This window comes from Sinocyclocheilus anshuiensis, unplaced genomic scaffold (genome assembly GCF_001515605.1).
Source record: "Sinocyclocheilus anshuiensis isolate Anshui unplaced genomic scaffold, SAMN03320099.WGS_v1.1 scaffold1010, whole genome shotgun sequence".
Lineage (NCBI taxonomy): Eukaryota > Metazoa > Chordata > Actinopteri > Cypriniformes > Cyprinidae > Sinocyclocheilus > Sinocyclocheilus anshuiensis.
This window is the reverse complement of record NW_015537936.1, coordinates 665,507-692,190: the sequence shown is the minus strand read 5'-3', so window position 1 is coordinate 692,190 and position 26,684 is coordinate 665,507. Positions and strand designations below refer to the sequence as shown.

The window sequence follows — 26,684 nt, the reverse complement described above, 5'->3', positions numbered from 1 at the left end:
ACGTTTGTTAACAGGATCAAAGGAAGCAAAGGTTCCTTACTTTAGCAAAGGAAAACCAGTCTCCTCTTGGTTTATATCGAAATCCTCCAACATTTGTCTTTACAAATCCTCGGTTTGTACTTCTAATTCATGACCGGCATTTTGTTTTGTTCTCTCTCCGCGTTCATCACCCCCCGGAGCCGTGTGAGGGACATTTTATTATGGATGCGCATGCTTTATTTAAAGTGTTTTGGACTGTTGAACAGAAACACCTGCCAACTGCAATGATAGAGCTCAGAAGTGCCAGGACAATTTTTAATATAACTCCGATTGGATTCGTCTAAAAAAAGAAAGTCATATACATCTAGGATGGCTTGAGGGAGAGTAAATAACAGGTTAATTTTCATTTTTGGGTGAACGAACCCTTTAACCTACCCCCAAACCTGAACCTACCAATTTTATAGCGAATATGCATTTTTATAATTTTATCAGTAAGCTATTTAGATTTTTAGACCCCTTAACCCACCCCCAAGCCTAAATTTACCCATTTTATAGCGAATATTAAAAGCATATAAAATGCAATTGACCGAAATATGCAGGAAAATAACCATTTTAGTAACAATTAGCATTAAAAATATTTTTATAGTCACTAATCTTACTCCTACCTCTAAACCTAAACATAACTATTTCTGTATAGTATAAGAAAAGCATGACAGACAGATAAATGCAATTACAATCATTTATTTATTGCAAAAATGTCAAAAGCAGTACCAAAAGTAATCCAAATGACGATGCGTTGCAGCCGTATTGCTCTCTGGCGGAATACAGTAGATTTGTGTTAGGGATAGGGATGTAACTCACGTTTCGATTCGATTCACGATTTTGTTTTTAACAATTTGATTTAAGACAAATTATAAATTAAATGTGTCCTTTTATTATTGCTTGGACAAAATACTGTACGTTTTTGTGTACAGTATTTTGAAATAAATTAAAATATAACACTATAATAATATACTAATATAGCACTTAGTAAATTATTGCCCTTTTGTTGGTTTTGATTGCTTCTATTGTCCTCATTTGTTAGTCGATTTGGATAAAAGCGTTCGCTAAATAACAAAATTTAAATATAATGTAAATGTAAATAACAAAACTAAACTGAAATTTTAAAACAAGCCCCAAATCAAATAAATAAGTAACACAAATAAAAGATATCTCTTCATATAAACAAACTAAGGCTTTGTCTGTGCTCTTTCCATTTAAAATTAGAGGCAACCACTGCATTTTAATCATGATCCAAACAAAGATGCTGCATACATGCAACATGAGCAGTTTTTAATCTAAATTACATTGTATAATTTCGAAATTTGAAGTAAAAACAGAATGGTTTGACTTCAGTTTTGAAACTATGCATAAAAAATATCTGCATGAAACAGATGGAGCCCTGATATGCATTATACAGAGGCAAGAGGAAAAGAAAAAATACCATCGAAAGACAGTAGGTTCCCCTCAGACATACATTCATATAAACTCCTACCCCTAATTGAATCGCGATTTGTTTAGAATCTCAACCGATTTGAATCATCACATATTTAAATCAATTTTCAACCGGCTCATGGTTAATCGTTACATCCCTAGTTAGGGATGGCTGACGCGAAACGGACGTTTCGACACGGTGTCGAGATCCCGAAGCGCAGATGTTTCGAAACACTGCTCCAAAGTGTGAGTCGAAACACCCATGTCACGTGACTAAGGCGAATCAAAGCATCGGGGCATTTCACAAGTGTTTCAAGACCCGAATCTGCTTTTGATCGACAGGGTAGGGAACAAACCACACAATCGCACATCTGTCTTAACCTAACTCCTGCAAAGTATTAGAGTTAATGCAGCAGAACAATTAATATATTTAAATAAAAATCTTTATATATAAAAAATGCCAGGCGTTGTGGCTTGATTTCTTTTATTAATGTTAATTTTTTCATGACCAAAATAACATATTCATAAAGAGTTCATTCAGTTGTCAGAGAGATGTTACAACACATTACAAGAACAGAACAATATAAACACATCTTTCAAATATTTATTATAATTATGTACATGCTTCACCCAGGATTCGAACCTTAAGTGACAGGTTCTGACAACATGCCAATATTGCACACTAACCACTCCCCCAACCCACATGGTGGAATGATGAGCACAACATATGTGTTATAATTCGTCAATTCGCTTAACTGATTCGTTGTCAATGCATGCAATGCAATGAGCAATACTTGAAAATGACCACTAGGTGTCACCGTAGAGACAGGTGTTGAATTGTTTCGAAGCCTCGGCACATTTGCTTCGACTGTTTCAGTGTTTCATGAAGCCTCGCTCTGCCCACCACTCATTTGTGTGAGGTGCAGAGCAGAACTTAAGTTGTTAATCGCTGAAATTATTATCCAGATTATTTTCCCGATCCACTCCGTGAACTCGTGAAGGCGCGCACGCATCATTCAAACACACCTCACCAGAAACAAGGTATGTCGCAATCTGAGACGAATGCAGGCGAGAACCAATGAGCGTTCGATTATCCTGTCATAAAACCTGTCGTTTGAAGCGGCAACATTTGAATTTGTAAAGTGCGCGTCAGTCAGCGTGGGCTTTGCTGTTTACGGTCACTGGACTCGCTGCTCGGGATGGAGATGAAGATTGCAGAATAAAGGCTTGGATTTGGGTCTGTTTCTCGCAGTCGTATGGATTCGGAAGATTTGGATTACAGCGCACAAATAAAATTGTTTCATTTCGTAATAATGTTGCGTTTTTGGTGTATTTATAATTCTATTGTCAGTTCAAGCATGTCAGAAAAAACGCCTTTTGTGGCCCATGGCAAACAAAGTAAACATTACATGACAAGTAAAGGTTAAACGATTGCAGAAATGTTATTTATTTTAAGGGTTTAAAGTGAAGTCTTGTTTAACATTATGTAGGCTATTCTTGGAAATGAGTTGGCAGCAGAAATCACACAGAACAGAATGAAATGTTATCATTTCATATTAAGTAAACAATTTAATAATGGAATTGAAAACAAGGTAATTGATATGACAACTAAAAACAACAATGATAATAAAATTAATGCCGCAATTTCAATATTCATAAAGATTCATTTTTAAGTGTCGTCAATACGTCAGTTTTGTACGTTTAAATGCTGAAAATATGTAAGTATTTGTACGTTTAGATGCTGAAAATACATCAGTATTGTACGTTTTAGTGCCTGTAAAAACTTAAGTAAATGTACGTTTTATAGAACCACATTTTACGTAAAATACATACGAATTATCATGAGATCACGTTGTGCAGATGGAATCGATTTGTATTGACCAAGCAGAATTGGCAGTAAACATTTTGTGGTTGTGTGTTCAAATTGAAAGGATTGACTGTCTCTTTCTGGTTTGCTGGATATAGGGTGCTTTCACACTTGGTTCGCTTGCCTGGTCCGAACCCGAGTTCGATTGCTCCCCCCTCCACCTGCCCCGCTGATCTGGACTGTGTTCATTATTATATTATTTGGGTCCGAACCGTGGTTCGTTTGCGTCATCAAGCCAGCTGCTGTTTACCCCGTTGCTTAGTAATGACGGCGCAGGAGAAGGCAGCAAAATGTGTCTTGCTCTCTTCATTTTTATATATTTTTTTTTGAATCATTGGTTTTGTTTCCAATGCTTCAGTACATAACGTCACTTACGTCTGTCTTACGAATGTACTGCAAATGCTCTAAAGAACACTAAAGGGGAACAGAAATTATACATCTCTCTGTTTGCAGCGCGTCAGTCATGCTCGTCAGGAAACACAAACACACATTTTTATCAAATAATACGTCATTAATAGCCATTCATTTCCGCAATTTGGTACATTTGCATTCACATCAGCATCGAACCGTACCGGAGTTCACATGAACCAACCCCAAATCACCCTTTTTAAGCAGACTCGGGTACGGTTCGTGGGTGCGCATCCGAGTTCGGAAGACAGCGTTCACATCATCCAAACGAACCGAACTCTGATGTCAATCGACCCCGGGTGCGCACTAAAAGTGCTAGTGTGAAAGCACCCTAAATGAATGTAGGCACACAGCTTAACCAAATGAAGAGGTGAACAACATACTATAAATGATGACAGAATTGTGATTTCCTCTTTTAGACCAAACACATCCTTCAGGTTCCAGGCATCTTTATCCAGTTTTGATGTGTGCAGAGATCTTAAGTGGGTTTTATTAAAGCATCCATGTCATTTCCCTCAAAACCCTAGAGTCTCTGTGAGTTCATTTAATTCTCATGACAAACATTCATATGGAAATCACATGTGTCGATCATTTATTTGTCATTTGCAGTGTTTTGGAGACTGTTTGCTTAAAGGCTCAATAGAAAGATGATTGACGGCCGCTCTTAAAGTTCAGACACGAGCAGATAAGACGGCTAAGCGGCGTCTCGCTCACTTACTCACAGCCTGAATCAACCGCACACTGTACTAAGAATAAAGTGTGTGTGTGTAGGTCATGTGGAAGGGTAAGTGCCTCTCTGATTGCTGTTTTGAGCTTGTTGCTGGATCTTCTATGTATTTCAGACTCGGTTAAGAGCCGCGGATGACAAGACAGTAGCAAGATGGATCTGACACACACATGCAAACACACACACACACGCACACACACACACACGTCTCAATGCCATTTTTCTTCACAGTGTGTGTGGACTAAAGGAACTTTTATTCTGAGGTCTGGTTGTCTTTATGCTCTCAGAAGAAGAGTTCACCCAAAAATGGAAATTTGCTGGAAATGTGCTCACCCTCAGGTCGTCCAAGATGTAGATGAGTTTGTTTCTTCATCAGATTTGGAGAAATGTAGCATTGCATCACTTGTTCACCAGTGGATCCTCTGCAGTGAATGGGTGCCGTCAGAATGAGAGTCCAAACAGCTGATAAAAAAATCACAATAATCCACGACTCCAGTCCATCAATTAACATCTTGAGAAGCCAAAAGCTGCATGTTTGTAAGAAACAAATCCATCATCAATACGTTTTTAACTTGTTTCCAGCTAAAATATGAGCCCTAAATCCATAATAATGCTTCCTTCAGTGAAAACGTCTATCTCCTGTTGTCTCTCACATCAAAATCCACACACATATTTGTTTAGAGCTGTTTTGTCTTGTAAACGGTTCTTGATCTATGCAGATTTCTCTCCTGACAACTTTTTCACTGGAGGAAGCATTGGATAGAAGTTTAAAGGGGTCATATGATGCTGCTGGCCGAATACCTCAAGCGTGAGATGGAAATGTTACGCCCCTCACCCTACTGTTGATGCCGTGTCCGGCCGAAGCGACGATTCAAAAACATGAAAACCCATTACAAACGAGGCATTTGTTGCATCCAGTGGGGACATAATTACTGATTATAATGACTTATACTGTCTTTTTACACGTTGCGTTGCATTGCACTAACACTCCAAAGAGAAAGGAAAAATTGAAATCGCATAATATGACCCCTTTAAAAACATCTTAATGATGGATTTGTTTCTTTTGGCATCACTAGATGTTAACTGATGAACTGGAGTGGTGTGGATTACTTGTGGATTATTGTGATGTTTTTGTCAGCTGTTTGGACTCTCATTCTGACGGCACCCATTCACTGCAGAGGATCTGTTTGTTGGTGAGCAAGTGATGCAATGCTACATTTCTCCAAATCTGATGAAGAAACAAACACATCTACATGGCCTCAGGTTGAGGATATTTTCTGCAAATTTTCATCTTTGGGTTAACTGCTCCTTTAAGAATGATTTCGACTATGTGATTTTTTGTTTTCTTTTAGGCCTGAAACATTCTCTATGCTCTATGGAAAGCAAACAAAAGATTTAATGTGCCTTTGCATTTTTAAAATGTGCAATGAATGTAGGCACTGCAATTGCCAGTGTTGCCGTAAGGGGTGCTAAAGATGACATTAGCCTATAAATGCCATACAATAGTCATGTTGGATTTGCAGTGAGTTTGTGTATATTTTTGATCCAGTCAATTTTCTATCTCTTTTTCATTTGCTCTGTTTCTCTCTTTGTTTCCTTTTACACAACCCCTCAGGTCTCTCTTTCTCCGGATCAGTTTGGCTGTTAGGGATTGAGCAGCTTTCATTCTGCTCTCTCCATTAGCTGATTACATCACCTGCTGTTGAGGGATAATGGTTTGCGTCCGAGCAGGAGGTGACGGCGCGTGTTTGTGTGTGCGTGCAGCACAAAATAGTGCTGGTATTATAGCCTGTACATTGGTTACCTTCTCATTAGGTGATGGTAGCTTCCACTTACACTATCCCTCTCACTTGATCACACACACACTGAAATACCCTCTTTACCAGTTCACATTTGTCTCATTTAGAGATAAACTTTCTCAGATACACTCACTGGTGCTGTGGTTTTCCTCTTCGCTCTGTCTGTCTCACTCAGCGGCTGATATCTGTGATAGAAACATAAATACACTCAAGCACAGATAACCAGAGATCCTAAAAGAGTGAGATAGAGAGAGTGAGAGATTAAGTGTGTACTGGTGACTGTTCTTTGAAGATCATACTCTGAGAATCATGCTTTGTTCTTTAGTTATGCAACGGCCATAGTAAATGATTATAAAGGACTGCTTTAATGCTTACCACCACACTATACCATCACTTTAATTCATTACACTGACATGGAGAATGCCACACGTGCACAACACACCTGTCGAGACCTCACAGAGCAAATATATATATACACATAAAATACTGTACTTTATTTTAGTACTTTTAGATATACACACACATATATGAACTTTATATAGAGTGTATTTGGATGTAAATATATAGTGTATATGTGCATATTTACATAATATAATATGTTTATTTTATTTAAAAATAGATAAAGTATATAAATAAATACAGAAAATATATAGTGTAGGCTATATATTATTATATTACATTATATTATATTATATTATATTATATTATATTATTATTTTCTTATCTAACATGTTTTGTCTGTAATTTTCAGTGGTCTGAATGTTGTGGTAGATTGAATATGCGCAGGAGTGAGTAAAACTAGTTGTAGCATCAGATTTCTACTTCATAACGACTCATTTAGTTCTGATCCTCATAAACAGCTCACTTCATAAGACTTAGAATATGAGTTATAATGACTTTTTAATAGCCAGTTATGCTGTTTTCATGGTGTTTTGGAACCTTTTTATGATTTAAAACAATATGAGGAAGAATACATGATGAGTTTTAATTTTCATCCTTGCCCATTCCTTTAAAAGCAGCTTCTCTTGTTAATGTGCAGCATTTTCCATAGATCGTTTGTGAGCGTGTCCTTAAATTCCATTGTGTGTTTGTATAAGTGTTTTGAGGCAGTGGTGAGTTCTTCTGAAGTGTGTACTTGGTTCCTCAGTGGGGTTAAGTGTAACGCTGAGAACATTAGCTTTCTGCTGACAGACAGTTATCTGAGTTCTTCTGTGCTCTGTTTATCTGCTGAAGTGCGTTTGTACAGTGTAGCTGGCATCCTTTGGTCCCCTGTGCTGATGGAGAGAAGGAGACAGATAGAAGAACGAATCCAGCAAACAAGGCATCTCGAGTCCCTTTTCCATGTTTGCAAACTATTTGTGATCCTAAATACTTGCTTTTGTGCTGTCATGACTTCTCCTGCCTAAAAAATAGATGCACTGGACAAATTCATGCTTTTTCCCATCCTCATTTAATTGCATGAAAAAGAATAAAATGTTGTCACATGTAAAGCATGTTCTTAAAGGTGCAGCAGCAAAAAAATTGCTCATTTAATTATAATGGTCAGAGAGGGTGGAAAAAAAATGAAAATATGATGCATATAGACGCGGAACGCTGCCTTCAGAGCTGGAGATGAGGTGGGCTTGATCTACTGTTAGTGTTATCTGTATGCACCAAGGGTCTGAGAGTAACGCAATTTCAATTCTCTGTGTGTATGTGCTGTACATGTGGAAGAATTGACAATAAAGCAGACTTGACTTGACTTGACATATGAAGAGCTCTCATTTGTGATTCCTATGAGCCGAATCCTTAGTGTTGTAAAAAAAAAATAGATTTTTCGATACTGAAATATCTAAAACTCTTTTTTTTCACAGTTTTGATACACCAATACCTGCTGCGCTTTCTCTCTCTTCTCTCTGACAGCGAGTTCACGCACACCGAAGTGTGATGAGAAGCATTTATATACCTGTTGTTCAACAAAATACATATTTCAGAACATATTTTACTTCAAACTCACTTCATAAGATCAGTTGAGTGTTTGAAATAACTTCCTTTTGTTGACTGATGTGGCTTTTTGTCATAGAACGACGCCAAAAATGTATTATTGTGTAGTATTCTACTGTAATACATGCTTTGTCGATTAGCATTGCATTACAAATCGACTTATAAATTCTTATGAAAATACCTGAGATGGCTTGAAGAACGCAGATAAAGCTTATATTGTTGCAGTTGTGTGTTTATTGTCTTCACGTTTGATCAGTTAAAGTATCTCTATCTTCTTTATATTCAGTTACAGCGATAATTGGATGCCTTTGTCCATATTAGGGATTTCCCTTCTGTGAGGTATTTTGTGAACATTCTAAATCATGCTATCAACATGCTAATTTATGTAAGCAATGTGCTAATCATGTTAGCAACATAAGAAATGTCAGCAATGTGTTATCATGCTAGCAACATGCTAATTCATGTTAGCAACATAGTAAATCATGCTATCAACATGTTAAATCATGCTAGCAATGTGTTAAATTGTGCTAGCTACATGCTAACACAGACTAGCAACATGTTAAATCACGGTAGTAACATGTTAACTCATGTTAACAAAGTGTTAGAACATGTGAGCAACATGCTAAATCATGTTAACAGTGTAAAACATGATATGCTACTGTGAGGCATTTTGTGTGTTTTGTGAATACTCTAAATCATGCTAAGAACATGCTAATTCATGTTAGCAACTTGGTAAACCATGCTATCAACATGCTAAATCATGCTAGCAAATGTTAAAACGCACTAGCAACATGTTAAATCATGATAGCAACATGCTAATTCATGCTAACAATGTGTTAAACGTGTTAGCAGTGTTAAACACGATAGCTACTTGCTTAAAGGGGTCCTATTATGCTCTTTTACAAAGTCTTGATTTTGTTTTGGGGGTGTACTAGAACACCTTACCATAGCCGCCTGCTAGCTTCAGTGTAAATATTGCGTCAAAATCAAATCAATTTGAGCGTGATTTAAATCCGGATGATTGTAACCACTCAAAGTTCGTCTGCTTTGGGAAAGCTAGCGTGTCTTCGACATAGTGATAGCACTCGTTGCCTTCTCTAGTGCAGCTCAACCAGGTCTCATCCCATTCGCCGATCTTTGTGATATCACAAATCCCGGAAAATATGCATTGTAGTTCAAGCGAGTCATTCGTTGTAGTTTTTGAAAAGTGATTTCTGTTAAATAAAATATCTCCTTTTGAAGTGGACTTTGAGCTTTGTAACTTTGCAGATCTTTTTTATGCTCAAACAGCAACATTACAGACTAACTAAAGTTGAAAAAGTGAAAAAGCATAATAAGACCCCTTTAAACATTTTAGCAACGTGCTAGAACATGTTAATAACATTTTATCGACTTTGAGTAAAATCTTCAGACTTCAGCTTTTATTTCAAACTTTCAAACAAGGCATTGTCCAACCAACATAAAAGTTTATGAACTTTACTCATCTAGTTATATTTTCTTTCAATAAAACTCTTATGCCCTTAATTTTGTGGCATTTTTTTTTTCTAGTGGTGTTGAAAATGGTTTAAAAAAATCTATATTTTTCAAGGTAAATTTTAAAATTTTTCTAACAATTGTATCAAAGTTAGAAATTCCAGTATTGTGACAACACTAACACGCACACACACACACACACACACACACACACACACCCACACAGATGTGGCCAAACTGTTCAGGGTCTCCTATAAGAGTTGAATCTCATTGAGTTGGACAGGGTGCAAGAAAAAAGACTAATTCAGACTGGCATGTTATACTGCAGCTGTCTAATACAAATATGATCTAACCTAACACGCACACACACACACACACACACACACACACACACACACACAGATGTGGCCAAACTGTTCAGGGTCTCCTATAAGAGTTGAATCTCATTGAGTTGGACAGGGTGCAAGAAAAAAGACTAATTCAGACTGGCATGTTATACTGCAGCTGTCTAATACAAATATGATCTAACATCCGCGCTCTCTCTCTCTTGCGTTAATGTGTCATGAGTGTGTGTGGCCAGATGGCACTTCCCCACTTCTGAGAGGGATTCTTTGAACAAACAACAAGCTAGTGAGCCAACAACCACCTCAAAAACAAACAGCCGCCTCACAAACAAACACATAGCGAGAGCAAGAAAATGCATTATTCAGGAGGAGCTGCTTAGAATTCATGTTCATAAATGAGCTGCTTCACTCGTGCTGTCAGAGACTAAAACAACACCACATACACCTGAGAACCGCATCACAAACACTGCCAGTGGTGCCGCTCCCACCCGCCACAGTGCTAGGGTGTGTGGGTGGTAGCCAGTGTTGCTATGTGGTTGCTAGGGTGTTGTGAGTGGTTGCTAGGGCATTGTAAGTGGTAGCTATGACATTGCTATCTGCTAGGATGTCATGAGTGGTTTTAGAGCATTGCTGTGTGGTTGCTAGGGTATTTCGGTTGGTTGCCGGGGTGTTGTAATGTTGTTGCTAGGGCATTGTGAGTGGTTTATGAGCATTGTTGTGTGGTTGCTAGGGTGTTGTAAGTGGTTGCTATGACATTGTTATCTGTTAGGATGTCATGAGTGGTTTTAGAGTTTTGCTATGTGGTTGCTAGGGTATTTTCATTTGTTGCCAGGGTGTTGCTATGAAGTTGCTAGGGCGTTGTGAGTGGTTTAGGAGCATTGTTGTGTGGTTGCTAGGGTGTTGTAAGTGGTTGCTATTATGACATTGCTATCTGCTTGGATGTCATGAGTGGTTTTAGATCATTGCTGTGGTTGCTAGGGTATTTCGATTGGTTCCCAGGGTGTTGCTACGTGGTTGCTATGGCTTTGTGAGTTGTTTAAGAGCATTGCTGTGTGGTTGCTATGGTTTTATAAGTGGTTTCTTTGACATTGCTATCTGCTAAGATGTCAAGAGTGGTTTTAGATAATTGCTACGTGGTTGCTAGGGTATTTTGGTTGGTTGCTAGGGTGTTGCTATGGGGTTTTCAGTGTGTTCTGGGGGTATTAGAGCATTGTTGTTTGGTTGCTAAAGTGCTGTAAGTGGTTACTATGGCATTGCTATCTACTAGGATGTCATAAGCAGTTTAGAGCATTGCTATGGTTGCCAGGGTGTTGTGTGTGATTGTTAGGACATTGCTATGTGGTTGCTAGGGTGTTGTGGGTGGTTGAAGGAATTAGGTGGAATGAATGGAATAAATGTTCATTGGGTTAATATATCTAAATAAGTCTGTAAATATTTATTTTGCATCAGTATCTTGTAGCATCTTGTGGTTGTCTTAACATTTGTGTTATGCATAACATTTAAAAAAAATTACTATAATACACAGTGACCGTTGTAAATGTGCTGTATATAACAGTTGATAAAACTACACACTCTCTCACTTATACATTCATTCATTCATTCTACCCCCTCGTGCAGCCGTGACTCCTGCATGTTTTTCCATGACAGCCTGCTGGAGTGTGTGTGTGTGTGTGTGTGAGAGAGAGAGAGAGAGAGAGAGAGAGAGAGAGATAGGCTTATCTTGTAGCTGGAGGCACTCAAAAGGTGAAAACATGTCATGGACGTCCTCTTAGGGAAACAGGACTCTCTCTCTCTCTGTAGTGGATGAGCGAAATGTCATGGAGGAGCATCTCAGGTGTGTGTGTGTGTGTGTGTGTGGACATTTCTCCTTTTCTTTTTCTCTTAATGGATATTCTCTCCATCCATCTGCTGTTTTGTCCTTCTTCACATTTTAAGCAACTTTCAGCTTTTCCAAGGCTAAACAGTTGAATCTCAGGGAAACACATCTGGGTCACAAAATAAGAAATTATATTTTGCATAAAATGAAGCATATTTTTAGAACCATTTTTTTTTTTCAGTTTTATATACACACACAAGTTTGGCATCAGTAAGATTTTTGTTTTAAGTCTCTTCCACTCACCAAGACTACATTTATTTGTCAAAAATACAGTAAAAACAGTATCATTGTAATATGCTGATTTGTTGCTCAAGAAATATTTCTGATCATTATTAATGTTGAAAATGTTTTTTGTGTAAAACCATGACATAAAAACATAGTGTTTATTTAAAAATTGACATTATAAATGTATTTACTGCCATTATCGATCAATTTAATGCATCTTTCCTGAATAAAAGTATTAATTTCTTGGAAAAAAAATACCGACCCCAAGATTTTGAATAGTAGTATATATATAATTTCAGTCAGCATAAACAAATACAATATAACAAATACTACCATAATATATAAATACTTGACCATGTAAATTTAATTTTTCTATATTACAATAATAATAAAATTACTAAAAATTTAAAGTCAAATAAATTCCTAAATAAGTTCAAATTCAATAAGAATTTGTGAATGCGTTTGTCATGAAAATAATGTTGCGATGGACAAAATCATTAAGATGCTTAAAAAGGTTTCCTGTTCTTTAAAGGTGAAGTATGTAATTTATAGACTATGTAAAAACACATAGTTTGATTGCAGAAAATCAGTCATTTGTTGGCTAATTCTCCCCAGAAATACTTGTTATATTGCAAACAGGAATATGTTTGTTTGAAAACTTTATTTAATTATTTTTTCCAATTTAGTTTGGTGCTGCTAGTGGCAGCTTTCCTCTTGATTTTGTTGAAATGCAGGCTTGTTCTTGACAGGTTTGTGAGATTCACTCAAGCACTCTGTGTGTCTTTGTCTCTGTTCCTCCTGTCGTATGTTGTCTTCCCTCTCTTGTTTTCTTCTTCTCTCTGGATGTGTAGGGAATTCATAGTCTAACGTCAGAGAAACGCTGTGTGCCGAGAGAGAAGAAGCACTGTAAATACTGGATGGAGTCTATTTCTGTCTCGGAACATGAGATTGACTGTTAAATGCACACACGTACACAAACACACACGCACTCGCTGTTTATAGAGCAGCGTTTCTCCATGTTGGGGTTTCTTTCCATAATAAAACAGGCCAGATCTCTGCCTGCTCAGGGTGAAAGGTTCTCCATCACAACATTCACATACATGCACAAAACATCTTAGATTATTGACTCAGGAAAAAAAAAAGATCAAAATGATGATTTAGAGAATTCATGAGAGAGTGCTTTCTTCACATTTCTGCTGTTTAACCTCCTTATTTGTCGGATGTCTTAAAAAAAGCAAGGTTAAGTTTACATCAGTTTATCAGTTTACATCTTGCAATTTTGTAAAATAAAATAAAAAAATAAAGATAACTGCAATTTTTAACCAACAATTCTGACTTTTTTCTCATTACTGCAAGTTCATATGCCACATTTCAGACTTATCTTTTTTTATTTCGTCTTGGAAACATGCTTTCATAATGACAGAAGGCTGAAGCGCACAACACACTTTAACAAGAAAAACACTTATCACATACAGTACAATAAAGAAACAAATAACAGTGACCTTATTAACTTTATGGCTGCTTTGTTACTTCGTAAATGTCTGGATTTCGAACCTTTGCACTTCAGAAACTTCATCAGGTCCAGATTACCCAATCAAAGCTTGTCACCATGACCAGAGACGCAAGCGGACGGGCATAAAATGGTGAATGTCGATTATGCATTAGCTAGTGTGTGTGTGCTGGGGAATACTGAGGTTGAAGAACAAATGTTGTGAGTGTTGAATGTGCCTTTCCTGTGATGTGTGTGACGTTCTCCTGAGTTTTAAACCTCAGCTGAAGCGAACAGTGTCAGAAACGTCTCACTAAATATAACACACCCTGACAGCGATCTGAATCGCCGGATTCCCTCGCTACTTTGAAGAATTCTAATTACTGTCAGTGTTTTCCATGTGTGTGTGTGTGTGTGTGTGTGTGTGTGTGTGTGTTGTAATCCATCACAGCTCAGGCATTACAGACAGTTGTGCTTGTATGTGTAATTCCACTGTAATTAGTGTTTATTCAGGATGCAGTGATTCATCCACAAATAGCCAAATGTTCCTGTTAAAAGAAACAGTAAATAAACAATAATGAATGGTGGGTGTTTGAATTTAGTGGAAAATATCCAGAAATACAAGCAAATCTAACCGCTTTCGTTTACTTTGCCCGGGCTGCTTTAAATTGGCTTTCACACCGACGATGGATTTTTATGGGCTTCCTAAACTTGGGTGGGTAAATCAACTAGAACCAGACGTTCACAACACTGACCTTCTCTCTCTGTGCAATCTATAGAGCCGTGAGGATATATCACCCAACAACAGAGCCAATCTAGATTCAATTACCAACTGGGCCAAGAGTGCAATTTATAACTACACACACGCATGTGGACGCTCCTGAGGATGGTAGAGGTCGCGCTGCATGCATTAAACTCCCGTGTTTACCGTGGAGATCGGTGAGGAATTCAGCGTCATGAATTTCTGAACGTAATTTATAGCTGAAATCTCAAGTGCATCCCGCTTACGATTCATAAGCTGAATCCTCAGCGAACAGAATTTGAATTTATTGTCGAAATGAATATTTCCTTAGTCACAAAGGTGTGTGCATGCATTTGCATTCTGAATAATTATGCTTTGTGTTCATTTTCAATGTTTTATATGATTTATGTCAGCTCATGGAAACTCTGGATATGAATTTATATGCTGCTGATTTTGTATCTCTGCATAAACGATGCAGTTTTTGGCATGGTTTGGCAACTTTTAATGCTTCTAAGTTTGTCTTTTACTGATTTTGGATGGGCAATCTGGGTCTGTTACAATGCAAAAAGTGCTGTTCTTCTTTCGTATTTTTTTTTTTGGTCCTGTTTTCTAGTACAAATATGAAACATTCTTAAATCAAGGTACATTTACTTGAAATGCAAAATTATGTAAGATTAGAAGTTTTGTTTTATGAGTAATTTATCAAAATGAAATGTGGTTTGTGCTTAAAACAAGAACAAATATTTGCCACTGGTATCAGAAAAATAAACTTGTTTTTCTGACCCCATTGGCAAATATTTGTTCTTGTTTTAAGCACAAACCACATTTTCAGGCTTCTTATCTTATGTCATTTTGCATTTTAAATAAATGTTTAGATATTTTAAGAATGTTTAGATATTTGTGCCAGAAAATTAGACAAAAATACATAATGAAAACTACCTAACCAGGTCAAGATGGTGTTGTTGCATGTAAACCAGTTTGAGCAATGCTAAAACCAGCACGAAAGCATCCAAAACATACTTTATACTACTAACAAGAAATTAAATCTTCTTAACCGGTCATAACCTGTTCTTAACCTGGTCACCAGATAAACTGGCTTAGCTGACCTCAGCAATTTTTTTCCCACAATACTTTATTTTATACATATACGCTTTGATGCATGTTTGTAATTAAATGACCACATGCTTGTGTGTTTTATGTACAGAAAAAAACTGCAGTGTGGATATTTCTGCTGATGGTTTGGCTATGAATCACTAAAATAATGTGCCTTTCAGCTAGTTTAAGAAGACACCACTGGCTGATTGAAGGTTTTAGTGATGCTCTTTAAAGGAATAGTTGACCTGAAAATAAAAATTTACTGAAAATGTGTTCACCCACAGGCCATCCAAGATGTAGATGAGTTTGTTTCTTCATCAGATTTGGAGAAATGTAGCATTACATCACTTGCTCAGCAATGGATCCTCTGCAGTGAATGGGTGCCGTCAGAATGAGAGTCCAAACAGCTGATAAAAACATCACTATAATCACTCCAGTCCATCAGTTAATGTCTTGTGAAGCCAAAAGCTGCGTGTTTGTAAGAAACAAATCTATCATTATGATGTTTTTAACTTCAAACCGTTGCTTCCATAATCCATAATAATACTTCCTCTTGTTGTGAGAGAGTGATATGCACAGATCAAGCACCGTTTACAAGCCAAAACAGCCCAAAACAGCTCTAAACAAAAATGTGTGTGGATTTTGATGTGAGAGGCAACAGGAGATGGACTTTTTCACTGGAGGAAGCGTTGTTATGGATTATGGACATATTACGTATTTTAGCCGGAAACAACGGTTTGAAGGTAAAAGTGTCTTAATGATGGATTTGTTTCTGACAAACATGCAGCTTTTGGCTTCACAAGGCATTAATTGATGGACTGGAGTGGTGTGGATTACTTGTGGATTATTGTGATGTTTTTATCAGCTGTTTGGACTCTCATTCTGACGGCACCCATTCACTGCAGAGCATCCACTGGTGAGCAAATAATGTAATGCTAAATTTCTCCAAATCTGATGAAGAAACCAACTCATCTACATCTTGGATGACCTGAGGTTGAGGACATTTTCAGCAAATTCTCATTTTTGGGTGATGGAAACACCCAGGACACCCTGGCACTGATGGAACATGCGTCAACACTTTATATTTGGTGCTAAATTGTACAGTTTTTCAGTGTGACATTGCTAAACATATTGACTTCTCGCTGTAATTCTCCTCCAGGTTTTACTGGGATCTCACCATGCTGCTCCTGATGGTGGGAAATCTCATCGTCATTCCCGTGGGCATCACCTTCTTCAAGGACGAGCACACGCCGCCGTGGATCGTCTTCAACGTGGTTTCCGACACCTTCTTTCTCATGGACCTGGTGCTAAACTTCCGCACAGGAATTGTGAAGGAGGACAACGCGGAGATCATTCTGGACCCTCAGCAGATCAAGATCAAATATCTGCGCTCATGGTTCGTGGTGGACTTCATCTCTTCTATCCCCGTGGACTACATCTTCCTCATTGTGGAGACGCGCATCGATTCGGATTTCTACAAGACGGCGCGCGCTCTGCGGATCGTACGCTTCACCAAGATCCTCAGTCTGCTGCGGCTGCTGCGGCTCTCGAGGCTCATACGCTACATTCATCAATGGGAGGAGGTGAGTGGATGTTTTTAGTGTTTTTACCACGTTCACCACTCATAACTACAGATATCTGATGATAATGTGACCCGGGGAGGGATTTAACATCTCTGCCCAGAGGAAAATATTATTGCTTTCATAGCACAAGAGATTCAGTGGAGTTGTCAGTTATGTATAATTTAAAGCAACAGTTCAGCTAAAAGTAAAGTTTCCATCATTATTTGCCCATGGCATATCAAGACATGCAAGTTTGACGTCAGTTTACATGCACATCAATGCATTATGAAAAATGTGATGTTTATATGCATACTGGCATCAGAATATTCCTATAGACGTTGCTGTTATAAATATGCTGATCTACACATTTCCTGCTGTTATTCTCTAAGAGATTTGAGAACTTTTTCACTCAAACACTTTTGACCTTCAAAAATGCCAGACAACACCACCACAAAATGTATAATAATAATAATATGATTATTACTATTAATGTACATTTATTTTAATAATTCTAAAAATAATAATGTACACAATAATTTAATTAGGACTTGAACACTTCTGACCTTCAAACATGCCAGACAACGCCTCCACAAAATTTATAATAATAATAATAATAATTATTATTATTATTATTATTATTATTATTATTGATGTACATTTCTTTGAATAATTCTAAAAAATAATAATGTTCACAATAATTTAATTAGGACTCGAACACTTCTGACCTTCAAAAATGCCAGACGACACCGCCACAAGCATAAAAAAAATAAAAATAATTGAAAAAATATGTACATTAATAATAATAATAATTATTATTAATGTACATTTCTTTTAGTAATTCTATCAAATAATACAATATTTTTGTTGATTATTATTATTACTGTCTTTATTATTATTGACATTTCTTTTAATAATTCCATAAAATGGAAGTCTTGTTAATAGTTTTGTTTTCTGAATACTGATGTACATGTAAACATAGGCTAATGCTTCTGTGAGTATGATGACTATGATGACTTTTTGTATTTTGGTTAAACTATTGCTTTATTGGAGTTTTTAATTATGTGAGAGTCAATCTTTAGTGTTTCTCCTAAAGTTTATAAGTAGAAAAGAAATGCATGCTATGAGATTAGCGGATAGCAGCTCATTTCATGTTCTCTTCATCCTGAGATGTCTGATGTTTGACTGCAGAGGTTTGATGTGTTATGTTTGCAAATATGAGCATAGTTTAAGGCATTTGTGAGACTTGCTCTCCATTTGATCTCGTTGTTGTCTTGCAGAAGTGGTTGAGATACTGAAGCGATCTGATTTGTGCTGTTAGAATCCAGTTTGTTCTCTGTTTGCAGAAATCACAAGCTGGAAGCAGCATATGCTTCGTGACTCTCATTTCCAGCCAGTCTGCGAGCTTTGGCAGAAATCGAAGTGTTGACTCTTACACGTATCAATTAATGAATATTTCAAAGCAGAGTGCTAACATTAGGCTGTAATTTTCTCTGGTCCTCTTGAGGATGGGTTTGGATGGTGATTAAAGCGATGATTAGAAGCGTTCGTCTCTCAGCATCAGTAGTGAACGGGTGAACAGGGTCTCAGAGGTGCGCGGTGAGAAGTGAATCCGGCGAACACAGCTGCTGCCTCATTTAGTCGGCCGTGTTAGTTCTCACGACAGCATATCACGCTGTCTTCCACAGCGGCACGCTGCAAATTGAACGGCTCCTATTAGAAGCGTGCAAAACATGTCAGACGTCAAAAATACATGGGAAAGTCTCAATAACAAATCGTCAGACTAGTTTTCAGAGCAGTATTTGTTAAGCTGATGCTTACAGAGTAGTTTACAGAATACTACATTAGTGATACGTTTGAGGATTTTCTGATTCTGATAATATAATATAATATAATATAATGTAATGTAATGTAATGTACTTTGTGTACTTTAGTAAAAAAAAAAAAGTATGTTCTATGACAAAATGTAATTGAAATTTCATGATTAATTGTCCTACAAATAATTAGCAATTAATTATTTAATTCTGTTTTGTTCTTGTCATTCTTGTCTGTACAGTCTAAGCCTAATAGCCTAATTGTATATATAATAAAATAGGCCCATTGGATTTACTTTAATGCTGTAAAAATTAATATTTATATAATATAATATAATATAATATAATATAATATAATATAATGCAGTCTGATTAAACCCACAAATTTTGTTGGAAGGAAGACATTTGACTGTCTTTGTGTATTTTAAAAACAATTATTTTTTTTATATTCTCTGACAAATCTGTGATTGAAATTGAAACTGCACAGTTATTGTGGTTGTCTCAAATAATTGCCACGATCATATGATTAATTAAAAAGAGTGACAGAAATATAATCGCAGTGTTCACAATGCTGCTTGTTTGAAGTTTCCTTATAAAAACGTTCGCAGACGTCCTGGTGTGGTGTTTTAAAGTGCCCCTATTATGCCATTTCTAGTATTGCCTTTCATGCAGTGTGTAATGTAGCTGTATGTGAATGTAAACGATCTGCAAAGTTGTAAAGCTGAAAGTGCACGATAAATAAAGTTATTATCTCCCAAAATAAAGAATCGACTCTGAACAGCTGAAACGAGTCGTTAGTAATTTGAATCCCACTAGCACATTTGCATAATGCGCGCCTATGTTCTACGTTGGCCGGCTGCGAACAACTTGACCCCGCCCACAAATACGTCATTCTACTGACGACTGCTTCGCTAATCTCGGTGAGTTCAACGCGGGATTCACAAAACGCTTGCTGTTGAAAGATGGATCAGTATCCTGTTTATTTGGACCAACTGAATTACAACCTGTAAGTATGATAAATAATAGATGTTTATATTTTCTATAGAGCGTTCAAAATACAGAACTATGGCAATGGGCGCATCGTTTCCGAAACGCGCTGTATGCCGTAGACCAATCACAACAGACTGGGCCATCTGACCAATCAGAGCAGAGCGGAAAGGAGGGTTTTAGAGAGAATTAATCTTTGAACTGCGTCGAACGAATCGTTTGAGAATCGCTGGAAAATGAGGTGATATTAAATGCATATTTTGAGAAAGCTAAAGCATTTTTTGACCTTGCATGCATGTAATCCTATTATAGGAGACTCCCAAAACAATATTAGGAACCATATAAATGGCATAATAGGGGCACTTTAAATAAATGGAAAACACTACTTTATTATTTTAACTTGATTTTACTGCATTTTAGACCTAAAAGCTTCTGCACCCTGTTTGTGATGGAGGAAAGTGCAGGCAGAGGAACACAGCAGGAACTGACTGAACTGGAAAACTAGAGATGAGATGAATTGAGTGGAGATCCTTGTTATCTACACACACTTCTGACTAATTTTCATCTTACCTCCATATAATACATACTGATGTAGTATTTAAAAGCACAGGAGTAACCAAGGAAATTCTGTATCGCTGCTCTTCCACAAGCGCCACCTGCTGTCAGAGAGTGAACTTGCGTTCTCATTCATCCATCTGCTGTTTTTGTTTCATGCAGTTACATTTTATGTAGTGTAATTTCACAAAGCTAAGGTCAGATCATTCCGTCTTTGCTTTAAATTAAATGTAATTTACATAAAAAACGGCTCATACTGTATGTAGCATCTTTGTTTGGATCGTGATTAAAGTGCAGTGGCTCTGCAACCGTTTCATGCATTGTGATTCATCTAAAGGCACAGTCATGGAGAGATTGTGATAAACCGTGAAACTGCCAGAATATAAAAAAATTTAAAAAAGTGATAAAGATTTTTGTTCAAACCGCCCAGCACTAAGCAGCATAATATGTGACAGAAAGTGAGCGGACCTTGATGGGGCGGAAATGAAAAGCCATCTGTCCCTGATCTTAGATGAGTTTAATGGTGTCTTAACTGTCATGAAACTGTCATCATGATTTAATGTAGAAGAGCTATTTTTACCACTGAATGTTTAAGGGTATAAAAGAGTCTGTGGCACCTTTGAGATACACTACCATTCAAAGGTTTAGGGTCAGTACCTTTGATTTTTGCTAAAGAAATTAATACTTTTATTCAGCAAGGATGCATTAAATTGATCAAAAGTGACAATAAAGATGTTTATAATGTTACAAAAGATTTCTATTTCAAATAAATGCTATTCTTTTGAACTTTCTATTCATCAAAGAAGCTGAAAAATCAAATGTACCACGGTTTCCATAAAAACATGAAGCAGCACAACTGTTTTCAACATTGATAATAATCAGAAATGTTTCTTGAGCAGCAAATCAGCATATTAGAGTGATTTCTGAAGATCATGTGACACTGAAGACTGAAGTAATGATGCTGAAAATTCAGCTTTGATCACAGCAATCAATTACATTTTAACATATATTCACACAGACAACAGTTATTTTAAATTGTAATAATATTTCACAAATTTCACAGTGTTTTTGATCAAATAAATGCAGCCTTGGTGAGCAGAAGAGACTTCTAAAAAATCTAACCGACCCTAAACGTATGTAATTATATTAAATTAATTATATAATTCAGTTAAAACCTTGTTTCTCCTTATGTCAATCATAGGATCTTGTCAAAAATGTTGTCAACGATTTTTTAAATATTTCAATTTTTTTATTTCTGTAATTTGGTATACATCACATTTGCTGTTTTTAAATTCATTATTTATATTATTTATCATTACATGTGTTTAATTGCATGTTAATCAGTCAAGAAAAACATGTTCCTATAGATGAAAGGAATAGTGGGGATATTAAACATCAACATTTGAATTCATTTCTTTTCATTTCTTTTTATTTATTATTTATACAGTAGTAATATCGACAGCAGACTGGTGGTAATCCTGCCGAGATGTTTTCCCATTCTGTTTCAGTGTTTCAAATAATGTACACAAAATTTTAATTGACCAAAAGCAAAGCTAACCCCTTGATGCTGACAATCTCACAATTAAATACATCTTCTTCTCAAAAGTTTGGAAGATGCTGATCTCCACCTTCCTGGAGGAAGTTGCTCTCCTGTGAGTGAATGCAGTTCGTCAGCGTGTTATTAAATCAAACTCATATGAAGGCTTAATGAGTCCCTCCTGCGATCAGCAGATGCTCTCGCTGACACGGCCATCCAAACAAACCTCACTTTCAGTGTCCAGGGGCCTTTTGGGGCCATCGCTGGGAGTTTTAATGGAGTGGATGTTTTTAAGAGCTGAAGCAGCCCCTCTCGGCCCGCATTATGCAAACGACGAAGCTTAAGCACTCTCTCTGCGTGAACCGAACGGCTCTGAGTGCTTCTCAATGGCCTGAGTTTGCGTGAGGGATCGTTTCGAAGGCGTTGTGGAGCTTCGGTAGCCGGACCATCTGTGTTTGTTTACTGAGCGAAGGCAGGGAGTCCTTCTCTATTAATATCGGCATCTGGGATTGTTCTGATTTATGGCTCGTGTCGCTGCGATTGGATGTTCAGGATGGAAAGCATAGTGTTCAGTATGGCACAGTTTCCTGAGGTTCTGCAGTGCAAAAACACAAATATAGTCATTTTAGGCTGGTTTGGCGTCACGCCTGACACATACAGTAGGTTGAGATAAAGTCTGCAGGAGGAGGTAGAAACATGGGTTTAACAGCATATTAAGGGATGTAAGACGGTTTGGCAACATAAAAGGCCAATGTACAAATGTGACTTGTGTAATATAAATATTCACACAGCAGGTGGGCTCTAAAACCATGTAAATAAAGAATCAAAAACCCTCATCGTCTAGGCATACTACCTTACTGATTCATTTCCTCTAGGATTCAGTTTGTTTGCTATACACAGTATGCAAATTGAATACTGTATGCATGACCAGTTACATGTGAAGTATGTGAACACTGTGTGTGAGAGACTGTATCGTCCCCATAATATTTTTCGGAGACTCCCCTCCAGTCTTGAATATTTGGTTAAAATGTGTTTGGTTAGTATGCATTTCAAACAGTAGAATACTATGCTATGGTCACATGATCTCATTACATGTATGTTTAATTGCATGTTAATTAGTCAAGAAAAACATGTTCCTGGTTGAAAGAAAAAAAATGTATAACAATATATATTTTTTGTTTGTTTGTTTTATTTTATTGTATTTATTTTATTTTTATTTATTTAAATAGTAGGTGATGTGCCATTATAAACGTAAGCATTTTACTTAATTTCTTTCAATTCATTTATTTTAAATTATTTTTAATTTTATTGTATTTATTTTTATTTAATTAATTACATTTTTTAAATAGTTGATTGTGTACCATTCTAAACATAAACATTTTAATTAATTTATTTTAATTTGTTTATTTTAATTAGTTTTTTTATTTATTTAGTTAGTTATTTGTATTTATTTTAATTAATGTAATTATGTATTTAAAAAAATGTATGAATTTATTTTTATATTATTTTTTTTGTTAATAGTAGGTGTGCCATTCTAAACATACCCAAATAATTTTAATGAAAATGCTGCCAATGGATGAATATTGTCATCATTATTATTAAGGCTTAGATTGGATATAACTTTGACTTTATCACTTTCAGTAGGGTTATTTATTTATTTATTTGTTTGTTTGTTTTGATTTGAAAGTTTTTTTTAAATGGTAGGCGATGTGCTATTCTAAACATGTATTTATTTATTTAAAATAATTCTAATGTATTTTATTTATTTATTTTATTTATTTTTAAATAGTAAATCAAATAGCTGCAGATGGGTAAATATCATCATCATCATTATTATCAAGGCTTAAATTGGATGTAACTTTGACTGGGTGTTTATCACCTCCAGTAGGGTTATTTATTTGTTTGTTTGTATTTAAATGCATTTAATTTATTTGATTACATTTATTTTTTAAATTATAGGTGATGTGCCATGTATATATAGTTTTAAATTAGTTAATTATTAATTTATTTATTTTAATTCGTTTTAATTTATTTATTTTAAATAAAATTAATGCATTTATTTGTTTATTTAAATAGTAGATGAAATAGCTTTCAATGGATAAATATTATTATTACTATTTTTTATTATTTTTAAGGCTTAGGTTGGAAGTAACTTTGACTGGATGTTTAGCACCTCTGGTAGGTTTGTTTAGGTCTGCAGACACTGCGAAACACTTGATTTAGGGTTAGGCTGTGAGGATGGTGTTGTGATTTAGCACACAGCATGACAGTATTTCTCAGAGAAAGCTCCTTCATCAGTGATTACTGTTGTCTGGTCTTTCATTCACTGCGCTGGACATAAACATACTGATGGATCGAGTCTTCTCTTTCACCGTGGCTCAGTTTTACAATAGAAAGACTTATAAGAAATTTTCTTCCCAGGTTTCTGATAATGTTCTCTCTTTTTTTTCCATTGCAAATGTTGTTAAAAATAAGTAAGCATTGTGCTTCGTGCTTCGTGAACCAGATGTCTCCTTTGATAATTGTAAGATTTTCTGTCATCCCTCACTCCTTCATTGATTCATTTTCCCATCGCTCATGTGCTGAAACCAGCAGGTTTTGGTCCAGTCTGCTAGATTTGAGTCTTTCTGTTTGTTTCTCTGTCTGTCTCTCTCATTTCTCATCAGCTTCGTCAATCAGCGCTGAGATGTTTGGTCGCTGCGTGATGCTCTCATCGTTAACGTGTCTCGTGTCAATTAGAGTCAGAGCGGCCGAGCGTCCATCACTCTGTGGGAGAGAGAGAGAGAGACGGTCAAAAACCTCTGTAGTTTTGGTGATTTATACATTCATAGGTTCGTCACTCGCCGTTAAGACAAGACACATTAGTCTTCATTCCCCTGATTCACAATAATGTCTTTATAATAAGCCCATATTAGAGAGGAGTTCCACAATCTACCCAGAGCACTTCTCATTTTAATTGCGCTCCAGTCTGTTTCCATTTCACCGTGCTAATTTATTAGAGTCCAAGTGTGTAGAAAGACAGGAGAGAGAGCAAAGTCCTTCGGCTGTGTTCAAAAACTGCCTACCTATATGTATATACAGTGTGTGTGTGTGTGTGTGTGTGTGTGTCTTGTGTCCATAGACAATATCTGGATAAATGGTGCTATAATTTGATGTTTTAATGTATTCATGAGAAATACTGGAGTTTCATTGATGTGAATGGATCTATTAATTTTTTGATAGATAAATAAATAAATAAATAAATAAATAAATAAATAAATAAATACAAATATGCTGTAACCCCCCCTAAAATTGTTATTTTAAAATAAATAAATTGAATTAAATTTTTTATTAATAATAACAATCATCATCGTCATTTGTAATATCAATATTCATAATATTCAGACAAATAAGTATTATTATTATTTGTCTTAATATTATGAATATTGATGATGATGATGATGATGATGATGGTAAAGTATTATGTTATTGTTTTGTTTTTATGTTTTACTACTGCTAGTACTACTACTGATAATAATAAATTATCATCATCATCAACAATAATAGTAATTTATTAGTAGTATGTAGTATTGTTAATATTAATAATAACATTGATATTAATATTAACATGAATATTAATTTCAATATTAATATTGATATTAATATTAATGTTATATTTTTAACATAACACTTTTTTGTTACTGTTTTGTTCAAAAACAAATGCAACTTAAGTACAACAGTTACATTTCTAAGAACTTGTAACTTGAAGTAGATTTGTACATGACTCTTTTTTTTTCATCATCTCGGTTTTCCTGATTCATCATTGACCCCAAAGCTGAATGAAGATGCTGCCATTTAAACGAATTGTACATTCATATGATGCATTAGTTTGTATTATCGCTTGAATCTGAAATGTCTTTCTCTTTTTATCTCTAGCGTTGTCTCTTTCTCGCTATCTGTCTGTCTGTCTGTCTGTCTGTCTGTGATGATACAGCAGTAAAGGCAGACAGTCAGTAATGAGGGTGACTTTTACACATCGCTGCATGATTAATTCAGATGCTTTTACATCTAGTTAATGTTACAGAGAGCCAATTATTTAATCCGAGCTCATGCTGTTTCTCTGCGCTCAGACCGAGCCAGAGCGACGTAATGCTCTGTTTGTCATTACACTGTCCTGGCAGAGGAAAGAGTTATTAAAGACAAACATACGAGCACTAATCACCGTCTGACTGTGGATGAGAGAGAGAGACTGATTTATAGGGCTTTTCTCGTCACTCAATAACAATAGCATCATGTGAGCATATTCCTCTCACATAAGCTTTTAAAAGCTGTGTTTTAAAGCAACTCGAGTGGTTTTTAATAAGCACCGGTGCAGTTAACACTGCGTGCTGTGGCTTCACTCACATTAAGTAGCTTTCAATTGTAGAGGCCATTAACACCCAACTGACCGGCGGCTTCTCTAGAGGATACTTAACATTAGGATTAGCCATTCACTTTCTTCAGCTCTCTCTCTCTCTACACACACTCGCACACACACTAAAGCAGAGCAATTGTAGACTGTGCTCCATAAGGGTGGGAGTCTTTAGGCGATTCATCATTCGATTTTAATTCAGGGAATCACAATATGATTCCAAAATGTTTTTTGAACTCTTTCCATTTTAGAGTTGGCAAGTTTGATTCATTTCCATGAATCAGTTCAATTTGTTGCATTCAAAAGACTGATAAATGATTCTTTTGCATCATCACAAAAATATTCTTGAACGTTCTTGAACA

At 36.2% G+C, this 26,684-nt stretch overlaps 1 protein-coding gene across 1 annotated transcript in view; it reads left to right on the top strand.

Annotated features, from left to right (window-relative positions):
* hcn4 (hyperpolarization activated cyclic nucleotide-gated potassium channel 4) overlaps positions 1 to 26,684 on the top strand; it is a 97,162-nt gene that overhangs the window by 13,604 nt on the left and 56,874 nt on the right. The window contains exon 2 of the mRNA XM_016447685.1: positions 16,640 to 17,063. Within this exon, the coding sequence (XP_016303171.1) occupies positions 16,640 to 17,063 (424 nt within the window). The remainder of the gene's footprint in view (positions 1 to 16,639; positions 17,064 to 26,684) is intronic.